The sequence below is a fragment of the Rhinopithecus bieti genome, unplaced genomic scaffold (genome assembly GCF_001698545.2).
Source record: "Rhinopithecus bieti isolate Rb0 unplaced genomic scaffold, ASM169854v2 scaffold_28547, whole genome shotgun sequence".
NCBI classification, from domain to species: domain Eukaryota; kingdom Metazoa; phylum Chordata; class Mammalia; order Primates; family Cercopithecidae; genus Rhinopithecus; species Rhinopithecus bieti.
The window spans coordinates 2,786,718-2,801,134 of record NW_016813480.1 but is presented as its reverse complement, the minus strand read 5'-3'; the positions used below and the strand labels follow the sequence as shown (position 1 = coordinate 2,801,134).

Here is a 14,417-nt window from a genome sequence, read left to right as displayed (position 1 = left end):
TTATTTTTAGTAGAGAGAGGTTTCACCACATTGGTCAGGCTGGTCTCGAATTCCTGACCTCAGATGATCTGCCCACCTCAGCCTCCCAAAGTGCTGGGATTACAGGTGTGAGCCACCATGCCTAGCCAAGTTCATCATCTTAAACTGGTGCAGTTCATGGTGCTCCCAAGACAATTACCATAGTAACATCAACGATAACTGATCACATATCACCATAACAATATAATAATGAAAAAGTTTGAAATAGTGCAAGAATTACCAAAAATGTGACAGAGACAGGAAATGTGCGCACATGCTGTTGGAAAAATGGCAGTGATAGACTTGCTCAACACAGGGTTGCCACAAACCTTCAATCTGTAAAAACTGCAGGATCTGCGAGGTGCTGTAAAGTGAAATGCAATGTGCTGTTCTCTAAGACCTCAGCCTCAGCCTCCCCCTCGCCCCCATGCCAGCAGCCAGGGACAGGAAAACACCTGAAACAGCCATCAATCCTTTCTCATTACAGTTCCCCAGGGCGATCACTCTCCTCTCATCTCTATGCTTTAACCTCCCATGGGATAAACGTATAGATGACCATTAGAGTGACATTTCCCAAACCACTATCTTTCCGGAACTGTGCTATTTACAAAGGTCAATAGGCATGCTATATAAACGGAGTCTACATGCAAGTAAATTCTGGAAAAGGCTGGATCAGGTTTCCTTTATTTTGTGGGTCTTCAGGAGCATGAATATCTAAAATAAAATATTATACAGCAAATCATTTGATCATAAAATACGAATTTTGTGGCACATCATTAACATTCCCAAAAATCATTCTTCAGAGTTCTCAGGATGAACCTTTTGGGATAATTTTTTTTTTTTTCTTTTTTTTGAGATGAAGTCTCACTCTTGTCACCCAGGCTGGAGTGCAATGGCGCCATCTCGGCTCACTGCAACCTTTGCCTCCCAGGTTCAAGTGATTCTCCTGCCTTAGGCTCCCAAGTAGCTGGGATTACAGGCTCCTGCCACCATGCCTGGCTAAATTTTGTATTTTTAGTAGAGATGGGGTTTCACCATGTTGGCCAGGTTGGTCTCAAACTAGGTTATATATTTTGTTATCTTTTTAACTACAATAAAAATATGTACTTGAAATTTGTCACTCATAAATCCATGTTTGCATTTATACACACACACACACACACACACACAAATTATTGTCTGGGTGCGGTGGCTCACGCCTGTAATCCCAACACTTTGGGAGGCTGAGGTGGGCAGATCACGAGGTCAAGAGACTGAGACCATCCTGGCCAAGATGATGTAACCCCGTCTCTACTAAAAATACAAAAATTAGCTGGGCGTGGTGGCGCATGCCTGTAGTCCCAGCTACTCAGGAGGCTGAGGCAGGAGAATCGCTTGAACCTGGGAGGTGGAGGCTGCAGCGAGCTGAGATCACGCCACCGCACTACAGCCTGGGCGACAGAGAAGGAAGGAAGGAAGGAAGGGGGCGGGAGGAAGGAGGAGGGAGGGAGGAGGGAGGGGAGGGAGGGAGAAAAGAAGGAAAAGGAAGGAAGAAGGAAGGAGGAAGAAGAAGTGAAGGAAAGGAAATAAAAATTAGCATTTGCAGTGGTTCATGACCTGTAATTCCCAGCACTTTGGGAAGGCGAGGTGTGTGGATTCACCTAAGTCAGGAGTTCAAGACATGGTGGAACCCATCCTACTAAAAAATACAAAAATTGGGCACAGGTTGTAGTGTGCGTGCCTGCATCCCAGCTATGCAGGAGGGGAGGCACTCCAGCCTGGGCGACAGAGTGAGATGGAAAAAATAAAAGAAAAAAGTTCTATAGTTTTAGGTCTTAAATCCATCTTGAGCTAATTTTTGTAGATGAAGTAAGGTAAGGGTTCAACTTTATTCTTTTTCGTGTGGATATTCAGTTTTCCCAACACCATTTGCTGAAGACATTATCCTTTTCCCACTGTGTATTCTTGGCACCCTTGTTGAAGATCAGTTGCCTGCATGTGTATGGTTTTATTTCTGGGCCATTTTGTTCCACCTGGTCTATATGTCTTTAGGCCAGTAACATACTGTTTTAATTACTGTAGTTTTGAAATATATTTTGAAATCAGAAGTTTAATGCCTCCGGTTTTGTTCTTCTCTCTCAAGATTGTTCAACTATTTAGGGTCTTTTGTGATTCCACGTGGATTTTTGGATGTTTTTTTCTATTTCTGCAGAAAATGCCATAGGAATTTTTATAGGGACTGCACTGAATCCCTAGATTGCTTTGGTAGTATGGACATTTTAACAATATTAAGTCTTCCATCCACTAACATAGGATGTGTTTCTATTTATTTATATCTTAATTTCTTTCAGTAACATCTTACAATTTTCAATATACAAGTCTTCTGCCATGTAAATTTATTCTTAAGTATTTTATTGTTTCTAATATTATTATAAATGGAATGTTTTCTTTTCTTTTTTTTTTTTTTGAGACAGAGTCTCGCTCTGCTGCCCAGGTTGCAGTGCAGTGATGCCATCTCCGCTCACTGCCGCCTCTGCCTCCCAGGTTCAAGCAATTCTCTTGCCTCAGGCTCCAGAGTAGCTGGGATTACAGATGTGTGCCACCATGCCTGGCTAATTTTTTTATTTTCAGTAGAGACGACGTTTTCCCATACTGGCCAGGCTGGTCTTCAACTCCTGACCTCAGGTGATCTGCCCACCCTGGCCTCCCAAAGTGCTGGGATTACAGGTGTGAGTCACCGCGTCTGGCCGTCAAATTGATTTTTGGTTTTTTAGTAAGAACTATGATCTGTATACTAAACACAAGCTTATCCTATTATTCCAAAACTGAAAACTATAAACTTCCAGAAGTGAATTCATCCAAGTAAAGGTCAAAACTACTAAATGAACTGCTCAATATCACACCACAAATTATCAGAAAGGTTGATGCTAGATCCTAATGAGAAACATGTAACTTCTGTAAAGTTGTCTTCCCAGGAACTTATGCATAATTCATCCTACAAAGTGTCCAAAAATATGTGGGGAATATGTGTAAATACACACAAAACTGTTTACTGTTCATAACAGTGTAAAAAATCTAAATTGTTAGATTTAGACAACTGGTAGATACATGGTACTATGGTATGTTCATACACACACAAAAATAAATACTACACAGCAGGTGTGGTATCTGGCTCCTGTAATTCCAGCCACACCAGAGGCTGAGGAAGGAGGATTGCTTGAGGCCAGGAGATCAAGACCAGTCTAGACAACATAGCAAGATCCTGTGTAAAAAATAAAATTCAATAAATTATTCAGGCGTGGTGGCACACATCTCTAGTCCCAGCTATACAGAAGGCTGAGGTAGGAGGATCATTTAAGCCCAGGAGTCTGAAGCTATAGTGAGCTAAGATCGCACCACTGGACTCCAGTCTAGATGACAGAGAGAGATCTTTTGTCTCTTTAAAAAATATATACATATATACATGCACATATATATATTTTATATATATGCACATATATATACATATATATAAAATTACATACACACACACACAATGCACCACCTCCTAAGAAGGATATAAAAATATTTTTTCACTAACATGGCCGCAATTTTTTAAGTGAAAAAAGTTTCAAACTTGCACATAAAGTTTGATAGCATTTTGGGGACTATGTGTGTATATACACACACACTTTAAAAATCTAAGATATATACAAAAATGTTAACATTTTATAGCTTTTATAGTGATTCTTGATTTACATTTATCTGTATTTTCTAATTTATTTACAAAGAACACACATTCTTCATGTATTTTCTAATACATTAAAATTTCATATCTTTAAAACAAAGAGCTCGATTTTACAGACAATTCTCAATTACTCACATGTGATTGCTCGTATAACCATCATTCTAGGGAAAGGGTGGCTTTTGTTCACAGATGGGCCTTCCTCCCTCCAGTCAGTAAAGTCTGAAAGTTGTATTTCCCTTAGCTACATTTAGTCCCTGACTCTTACTTATCCAATGGTCTTAGGTACTTTCGAAGGCATTTTCAGGATGAATGTAATGCCTTAGCCCCTATCCCTCTGATTAAACTTATTTGAGGTGCTCCCCATCATATACACTAATGGACAGAAACAGTGAGTAATCTGTTTTGATTCTGTGGTCCATTACCAAAAACACTTTCCTTCCTAGGAAATGTCTGTGACCAAAACAAAAACATAATCACTTAAAAATCTGAGCTCTTCCCCTCCCTTAAAGAACAACTCAGTTCAACTATTTGATGGGGCCAAATAACACAGACATCTGTACAGGCAGGAGAAGGGGAAGCCCAAGCAGAGAAAGGGGTGTGTGTGTGTGTGCGTGTGTGTACATGTGTGTGTGTTTATGCATATGTGTGTATGCAGGGAGCGGAGGCAGGACGGCAGACAGAATAAGCTGGGTTACCAAAAAGTGCACCGACCAAATAAGTCAATATAGTGGGGAAGGATGTGTATGTGCTTGTGTGTACAGGCGCATGTGCATGCAGGGAGTGGGGGCAGGAAGGCAGAGAGAACAAGCTGGGTTACCTAAAGGTGCGCTGACCAAGTAAGTAAATTCGGAGAAAAGAATTACAAATATTACAGTGGCGGCTACAAGAAGATTATCACTGTGTATTCATGGTTTTCAATACAGATAAAGAGATCAACAGAGGTAGAAGAGAAATAAATGCAGATGTGAAATTGTGTGTGTATTTATAAATACTCATCTATCCTCTAGCTCTGCTCACTAAGCAGGCTCAGGAACAATGACATCCCAATAGCAATGAGCACAACTACACAAGGTCCTAGTTTATCGTTTTCCCCTAAGAGAAACCAGGGTTCCTTGGAGAAATGGCTTGTTCCAGAGGAGGGGCAAAGAAAGAGCAAAACGAGCCTGAAGAGCTTGAGTCAGAAAGGAAAGAAATCCTGGAGAATGACTGGGCACATCAAGAGAGGAGCCAGCTTGGAGGAGCTCCCCCTGGCCAGATTGTAGGTAATGTGAGCAGGGAAGTAAGAATGCTAATGGACAACAATCCATTGAATAAAACAGGAACCTTTAGGTCCACTGTAAGATTTTAAAAGTGAATAAAATGAAAGTTCAATGAAGAATGAAATATTTACATCTCAAAATACTTCTACACAAAATACTTCTAAATTACAACGAGAAAAAGTAAAGATTAACATGAAGAACTCTGTAAAACATCTGGGCAACATTCACTCAAACGTTCAACAACAGCCAAGAACAGTAATGGGAGGTTCAGAAAAGGATCCACATCGCCTCAAACTATCCTTAGAAAGGCCTGCTTGCATGGATGGTCCTTTTAGTATCTGGAAACTTGGATTTCGGACATGTTCCCACCGTTCACCAAATAGTAAGAGTGTCTCGCTGTGCCTAAATTGTTTGAACAAACAAGACAGTTTATGCTGAACTCTTGCTTTCTTTCTGGGAGTCTGGAATTCGGGGGCATGGTAGGCAGAGGGGTACCTGCGTGACTAGCCCCAAATAAAAACTCAGGACACTCAGTCTGTAATGAGCTTCCTGTGTTGTCACAATTCAATGTGGGAAGAATTAACTGTCTTTTGTTACTCCACTGGGACAGTTACTTCTGGGCGCTTGCCTGGTTTTCTCTTTGCTGACTGTGTTTTGTATCCAGTTACTGTAATAAATCTTAGCTGTGAGCATGCCTGGATGTTGAGCACTGTGAATCCTTCTAGGAAAAAACCTGTCCTAGGAGTGATCTTGGGGATACTCCCAACACACGGCACAAATCAAGTCACATATGCTACGTAACAGGACATGATGAGAAAAACACTTGTAAGATTCCTGTCCAAGATACATACCTGAATCTAACCACAGCAAAACATGAGACAAACTCCAATGAGGGACATTCTACAAGATAACTAACTTATGGTTTTCAAAAGTCAGTATCATTAATGTCAAGAAAGGACTGAGAAACTGTTCCAAATTGAAAAAGACTAAAGAGACCGAATGCTAAATGTAATGTGGGATTCTGGACAGAATCCTTCTTCTATAAAGGTCATTACCAGGACATCCTGTGATACCAAAATAAGGCTTGCGGTAACAGTAGCATGTCAGTGTTACTTTCCTGATTTGGATGGATGTGGGAACATAGGAAAACATCCCCGTTACTGGGGAATCTCTATTAAAGTGCCAGGGGCCATGAGGTACATATTAGTAACTCACTTTCAAATGATTTAGGGTAAAAAAGCTTTCTTGGTCTATTCATGCAACTTTTCTGAGTTTGATATTGTTTCAAAATAAGAAGTAATGTTGATGATGATGATGTTTATTATTCCATTTATTTTTTTGTTTGTTTTTTTTTTTTTTGAGACGGAGTCTCGCTCTGTCTCCCAGGCTGGAGTGCAGTGGCCGGATCTCAGCTCACTGCAAGCTCCGCCTCCTGGGTTTACGCCATTCTCCCGCCTCAGCCTCCCGAGTAGCTGAGACTACAGGCGCCGCCCACCACCACGCCCGGCTAATTTTTTTTTGTATTTTTACTAGAGATGGGGTTTCACCGTATTAGCCAGGATGGTCTCGATCTCCTGACCCTCATGATCCGTCCGCCTCAAGCCCCTCCCCCCACACACGCATCAGACTCGCCGCGCCTCTCCACGCGCCGCTCTTTCCGGCAGCCACCCGCCGCCACCGGCGCGGCTCTTCACTTATCTCTTCTCATTCGATCCCGCCCATTTATTGATACCAAACCAGTCTTACAATAACACGCTAAGAGAATGTACAACATCCTATGTAGGAAAAGCTGAAACTGGGGTGTGGGGATGGGGAATGGGGAGTCCTATCTCCCTCAACTCTCTTCACCAAGAAAAAAGTTTACATCATCAGGAAAGCCTTAAAGCCAAATATTTTAACTGTACTGGTTTATGATGATTAAATAATCACTAGACATAGGAAATCACTTGAGGGTACAGAGTTTTTGTAAAAGAAACATCAAGTAGAATATCATTTACCTAGTAATACTTAATGAACATTAACTGTTAGTGATAGAATGAAGAATTTTACTCAATGTAAATTTTCCTAGATTATTTTCTAAGCCCATCTCCAACACCAATTGCAAAAAAAAAAATCACTTAAAATCCATCAAGCACTAAATTACCGTTTGTGTGCTTCCTGTTTGCTGCGACACTCTTCACAGTAATACTTGTATTCACTGCATAGAGTTTCTGTGTTGCTGAAACCCCTGTGTGAAATTCAAAACCAATTTATTTTGTAGATACCAGGAAATCATTATCCATTAAAAAATATTCCAGACTAAAAATAATTATTAAATTTCAAACTAAATAATTCTACATATACCTTAAGCAGTGAGTAATTGATGTATTTTGTTCCACGTCAACAGAAAGGTCTAAAAAATCTTCATCTTTGCTGCTTATCTGTAAAAATAGTGAATTATCTGTGATTTTTTCAAATACTAGTAAACCACAGTTCCCAATTAACAGAATTAAATGCATTCTATTATTATTAGTAAGCAAACAATTCTTTTCCCTCAAGTTCAAAAGAAAACTACTTAATTTGGATTATCCAAAAGGACATTGAACAAACAACCCATACCAGATGTATAAATAAATCACCAAAGTACACTTTTGACTGACTCTCTCTGGCAAAGGCTAGTATGATGTGAGAGTTCATGATTTTCCAAAGTCTTTGTGTTATTTTATTTTTTTTGTGTTATTTTAAAGCATGAAATAAACTGTACCATATACACTGATTCTTAAAAAAACATAGGCCAAGACTGAATAAAAATGCTTCACACAGGATATCTGTATTGTTTTGTCATTAAAAAAAAAAATTTAGCCCAAAATATTAAATTATATTCTTCATTTGTGACTGACTTTATTTCTCCTAAAAATGTAATATAAAGTTTTGTTTGATTTATGGGTAAATAATCTTAGAAAGTTATCACTTGCTCATGTGAATTGGAATAGGACAGAACTTTAGACATAAATCTTCCTAGCTGTATCTTTCAGCAAGTCCATCCTGAAGGTACGTACATGTGCAACAGAAGATACGTCTGACTCAGCTCCCTGTGCCTCTCATCCACTCAGTTAAGCAAACACTATCCCATTTTAATACTGCATCGAGATTATGAGCTCAGTCAGTTGTCATAGAACATGTGGCTGTACATAGTATGTATTTATGCAAATGTAAGTAAACCAGGGTACTGTGCAGAGCCGATTTCATAGACAGTTGAAGGGAGTTCCAATGGTGATTTTGACTTTCCTTGACTTCAACATTAAGCTAACCGTAGGAACTAAACACCTTCTCTAAGATGCCATTCCACTGTGCGATGGAAGATACATTAACATTACAAGATAACTGACCTGAGTCTCAAAAGTCTGGTGAAAAGAAGGGGAACACAGACAACTCAGAGAGAAAAAAAGAGAACATGATATGTTTAAGGAAAACACATCAATTTTGTAGAAAAGTGGGTAGGGTGACAAGAGATAGTATGGCAGAGGTAGGCTAAAGCCAGATCAGGCAGGAATTTATATGTAAGCTATAGAGAAGTAAAAGTTACACAGCCTGTTGTTTTTCAAAATCAATTTTGTATTCCTCAAAAAGAAGTCCTCAGACACTGCCTCAGGGGTCTTCATTTGAAACGTTCACTTTTATGATCATGTAAAAACCTAGACACAAGGATGCTCTAGATCACCTGGGTGCATGAATTACTACGTTTATATTTGCAATTGGGTTGGTGCCAAGTGGTCACCAAGTAGGGTAGTATTTCACTTTCCAAAGTGGTTGTAAAGACATCTGGCTGCTATTGGACTAATATGTCCTAATGTCATGCCATACACAATATGGGGAGATCCTCCCAGTACAGAGTGAGAAGCAACCAACAATGAAACCCTGGGGAACACCCACATTTAAAGAATGGAAAAAGAGAAGCCAATGAATGAGACTGAGAAGGAACCCTCATAGAGAACACCAGAAAAGGGTGTTACAGACACCAGCTTCCTACCACCTGAGACGTTATCATTGCTTTTCTAAAATACAAGCATAAGCTCCTCCAGGAAGCCCATCCCTCACCTGTCCAAATCCTTCCCACTCCCACCTCGATTAGGTCTACCATTCTCTGGCTGGCATGGCATCCTGTGCATACACATACAATAACACACTGTACTGGAATTGCCTGAACACTGGTTTGCCAGTCTTCATTACCATAGGAGTATCTTGAGATCAGAGGCTTATGTCTTACTCATCTACCATCTTCTACCTGGCATAGTTGGTGCTTAGCACCCCCAAAAATGAATACGTAAATATAAATCTAACAAAACACGTATGGCATTGATATGAGGAAGAACTACCAAACTCCAATGAAAGATAGCAAAAAAAGTGGTAAATAAGGGGAGACAGTGCATATACTTGGATAAGAAGACTCAATTTTGTCAAGATATTTTTTTCTCAACTTGATCTATAGGTTCAGCAAAATCCTTATCAAAATCCCAGCAAGTTATTTTGTGGATATCGACAAACTTGATTCTAAAGTTTACATGGAGAGGCAAAAGATCCAGAAGAGTCAACAAAATATTGAAGAAGAACAAAGTCAGAGGACTGAGACCACCTGACTTTAAGACCTACTCTAAAGCTATGGTAATCAAGACAGTATGGTAATGGGGAAAGAACGGATATGCAGACCAACAGGACAGAAGAGAGTGCCCAGAAACACACTCACACAAATACAGTCGACTCATCTTTGACAAAGGAGCAAAGGCAATTCAATGGAGAATCATCTTTTCAACAAATGATGCTGGAGCAGATGGACATCCACATGCAAAAAAATTAACCCAGAATAAACCTTACAACACCTTATACAGAAATTAACTCAAAAAGGATCATAGACTTAAATTTAAAATGAAAACTATACAATTCCTAGAAGATAACATAGGAGAAATTCTAAGGGATGTTTAGTTTATTGATGACTTTTAGATACAACACCGAAAGTATAATGCATGAAAGAAAAAGCTGGACTTTATTAAAACATTAAAAACTTCTGCTCTGCCAGCCAGGCCCGGTGGCTCACGCCTGTAATTCCAGCACTTTGGAAGGGTAAGGTGGGCGGATCACTTGAGTTCGGGAGTTCAAGACCAGCCTGACCAACATGGAGAAACCCCGTCTCTATTAAAAATACAAAATTAGCCAGGCGTGGTGGCGCATGCATGTAATTCCAACTACTTGGGAGGCTGAGGCAGGTGAGTCACTTGAACCCAGAGGCGGAGGTTGCGGTGAGCTGAGATCATGCCACTGCACACCAGCCTGGGCAACAAGAGCGAAACTCCATCTCAAACAAACAAACAAAACTTCTGCTCTGCCAAAAACAGTGCTAAAAGAATGAAAAACACGGACTGGGAGAAAATATTTGCAAAAAACCCACCTGATTTAGGAACTAGTATCCAAAATTATACCCCCCAAAAAAACCCACTTAAAATTCAACAATACTCAAAGAAAACAAACAGCCTGATTTTAAAAAATGGACAAAAGATCTAGACATATCACTAAAGATATATAGATGATAAATAAGCAGATGAAAAGATGATCAACAACATATGTCATTAGGGCCTTGCAAATTAACATGAGATAACACTACACACTTATTAGAATGGCCAAAATCCAACCGACAACACCAAATGTCAGCAAGGATGTGGACAAACAAGAACTCTAATTCACTGCTGTTAAGAAGGAAAAATGGTACAGCCACTGTGGAAGACAGAATGTTGGTTTCTTATCAAACTAAACATACTCTCACCATACAATCCAGTGATCATGCTCCTTGATATTTACAAAAGGAAGTAAAACTCACATCCACACAAAAGCCTGCACACAAATGTTTACAGAGCTTTATTCATAATTGGCAAAACTTGGAAGCAACCAAGACGGCCTTCAGTAAGTTAATGAACTTTAAAAACTGCAGCACATCCATAGAGTGGAATGCTGCTCAGCTGAAAATTAAGGAAATGAGTTATCAAGCCATAAAAAGACATGGAAGAACCTTAAATGCATATTGCTAAGTGGAAGAAGCCAATCCAAACAGGCTGCATACTATATGATTTCACCTACACGATATTCTGGAAAAGGCAAAACTATGGAGACTTTACAGGACTCTTAGCTTTCTTGCCTGTGGACCCTCTTTTCCAATGTTATCAAAAACTAGCAGCGCAACTGTCATAGTAAAGACGAGATCAGGCAAAATCATAAAGGCATGCTAAATCTTGGGCGAGATTTTGATGAGGAGGGAAGTATTTGTGTCTCCCCCCTAGACTGCCTATTAATTGCAAGGGGATTAAAAAAAAAAAAAAAGAAGTCATCATAAAATGATGACTGGCCCAGCACAGTGGATCATGCCTGTAAACCCAACACTCTGGGAGGCTGAGGCAGGTGGGTTGCTTGAGGGCAGGAGTTTGAGACCAGCCTGGGTAACACAGCAAGACCCTGTCTCTACAAAAAATTTAAAAACTAGCTGGGGGTGATGGCAGGCACTGTTGTCCTACTTAACTCAGAAGGCTGAGGCAGGAGGATCACTTGAGCCCAGGAGTCTGAGGCTATAATGATCTATAACAGTGTCATGCACTAAAGCCTGGGAAACAGAGCAAAAGCCTGTCTCCAAATAAATAAATCAAATGGAGAAATACCACCACCTTGACTGGGTGATCAAAAATTAATTTCACCAACGAGAGGAAGATGGATAGTGTGTGCCTACAGATGTGATGCCCCGAGAAGAATACAACATGAACGATGTATTATTACAGCCATGAATGCATAACCTGCATCTAATTAGGAAGAAACATCAGAGAAACTAAATATGAGAACATCTCATTTTAAAAAGTTTGGGGAGGCATATTCCTAAAAAATGTCCATGTTATAACAAAAAAAAAGACCATGTAAATGTTTCAGGTTAAAAAAGGCTAAAGAAACAACTAAATGCAATGCCCCCTCCAAATTGGACTCTGTACTGAATGGGGAAAATGCTTTAAAGAACATGACTGGCCGGGCATGATGGCTTACACCTGTAATCCCAGCACTTTGAGAGGCCAAAGTGGAAAGACTGCTTGAACCCAGGAGTTCAAGACCAGCCTGAGCAACACAGTAAGACCCCTGTCTCTACAAGAAATAAAAATTTAAAAATTAGCTGGGCATGGTGGCATGTGCTGGTGGTCCTTGCTACTTATGAGGCTTAGATGGAAAGATTGCTTGAGCCCAGAAAGTCAAGGCTACTGCACTCCAGCCTGGGTGTAACAATTTTCAAGCTTCATCTTTACAAAGTGTCCAGCAAGTGGGATATCTTCCCCTCCTTGAGGGTACACTGTATGCTTTAGTTTTTAATTCCAACAATGGATACTAAAGGTAATTGTAGAAAAAGGAAAAACAAATTAATATGCCTCCCTGATCTGTATGATCCGATCCTATGAGATTATGTCCTAAGACATAATCTCCACAACATGGTCTATGGCCTCCTAAACGGAAAGAAAATCAAACAGTTTAAGCTACGACATCTTTCTATCACCTCAGGTATTCATTATCAATAAGCAACATTACATTAAGAATACAGACAGAGTCCTTTTAACTGGAAAACACATCTTTAACTCCAGTATCTAAGAATTACAACTTTCAAGTTCATCTTCCATTCTCTCTTTCTCAAAGAACAACCTTTAACGTAATGATTCTATTTTTCTCTATACAAAATTGTATGATATACTTACAGTTTCACAAGTAAGACATCTGGTTTCATTAGTTAATGTTCCCTGAAAAATCTCATGAACCCACGTTGGGTCTGGTGTGCTGTTATTATTTTCATTATCAATATTACCATTAGGTAAGCGACCATTTTGTTTTTCCTGCTTTCTCTCTTCTTGTAAAATATCAGCAATTGTATTTAGCAGGTAATTTAAGAATTCATGGGCATCTTGTTGCATGTAGTTGTCAAAAGCTCTGAAAATAAAACATAACATTAGATAATTATTTCAGAATTAAAACTTCATAAAAAACCATTTATAAAAGAATATCTAGTATTGGGTCAAAACTAAAATATAAATGCACAATGTTTTTGTAATGTATAACAAATAAATAACTTTCATATCTAAAACTTTTATCTGTATTTGGGGAAAATAAATGTAAAATTAATGAAAATCTTGTTTACACATATTACTAATCGATCCATGAGAAAAGGGCAAAACCTATCTTCATACATTAGCATAACAGATACTGAGAATTTAAGAAGAAATTGCTTATTAGCTTATCTAACCTATTATTCCACAAATATTTCAACGTGGCAAGCTTTAAAGCAGAAGTTGGACAACCATTTGCCAAGGCCAAGCCAACTGCTTAAGACCCACCACAAAGTTTATTAAAAATAAATTACTGAACCGTACATCCCAGGGATTCTGATTCAGTTAGTAATGGGTGAGGCCAGAACGTGGGGCTTTTCAAAGTTCCTCCAACTAACTCTAATGCAGAGTCAGGTTTAAGAATCATGTTATCAAGAATTATCTATGTAATCTAGGTACTCTCAAGTCCCTTCCAAATGTGAGATTTTGTAATTCCAAAAAACATTTCCTGCAGTTACACAAGTGAGTAAATATAATTGAAATACTGGTGGTGCTAACATCAAGTGCACTTTACCCTGTGCTTGGCAATACACCACTCTACCAAGAACAGTAAGTCCAACACCCACTTGCTGGACACTTTGTAAAGATGAAGCCTGAAAATGGTTACACCCAGGCTGGAGCGCAGTGGCCCAGAAGTAAGGATTTCAGAGGCAGTATCTCATTTGATCCCCAACAATCATGTAATACTGTTACTAACTTTATTTTTAAACATGAAAATGGGACCAGAGAGGGTACAGTCACACTGCCAAGAAATGGCAGAGCCAGGATTCAAACTGGACAGCCTGACTCCACCATGCCACACACAAAGTAATGCCCAGTGTGAGCCCACACACGAACTGCCCAGTGTGAGCCCACATACATGAACTGCTCAATAAAATGCATTGAGAAAACCTACCTATTTAGGACATTTTAGTTTTAGATTCTCAATGTACATTTAATAAATTCCAGCAAGGTAATTTTACATTTTAAAATAGGTAATTTTACATTTTAAAAATGAATGCATACCAATTTAGAAAAAAATTCAGGGAAAGTCTAAGATAAAAGGAATTGGCCGGGCGCGGTGGCTCAAGCCTGTAATCCTAGCACTTTGGGAGGCCGAGACGGACGGATCACAAGGTCAGGAGATCGAGACCATCCTGGCTAACACAGTGAAACCCTGTCTCTACTAAAAAATACAAAAAACTAGCCGGGCAAGGTGGCAGGCGCCTGTAGTCCCAGCTACTCGGGAGGCTGAGGCAGGAGAATGGCGTAAACCCGGGAGGCGGAGCTTGCAGTGAGCTGAGA

General features: G+C 39.6%; 1 protein-coding gene across 4 annotated transcripts in view; it reads right to left on the bottom strand.

Annotated features, from left to right (window-relative positions):
* Positions 1-14,417, bottom strand: part of USP12 (ubiquitin specific peptidase 12) — a 164,587-nt gene that overhangs the window by 13,956 nt on the left and 136,214 nt on the right. For all 4 annotated transcript variants that reach the window (XM_017848503.1, XM_017848502.1, XM_017848504.1 and 1 more), the window contains 3 exons: positions 12,729-12,957; positions 7,327-7,403; positions 7,127-7,210 (listed from right to left, as the gene is read on the bottom strand). In XM_017848503.1, the coding sequence (XP_017703992.1) occupies positions 7,127-7,210; positions 7,327-7,403; positions 12,729-12,941 (374 nt within the window). In that variant the 5' untranslated portion in view covers positions 12,942-12,957. The remainder of the gene's footprint in view (positions 1-7,126; positions 7,211-7,326; positions 7,404-12,728; positions 12,958-14,417) is intronic.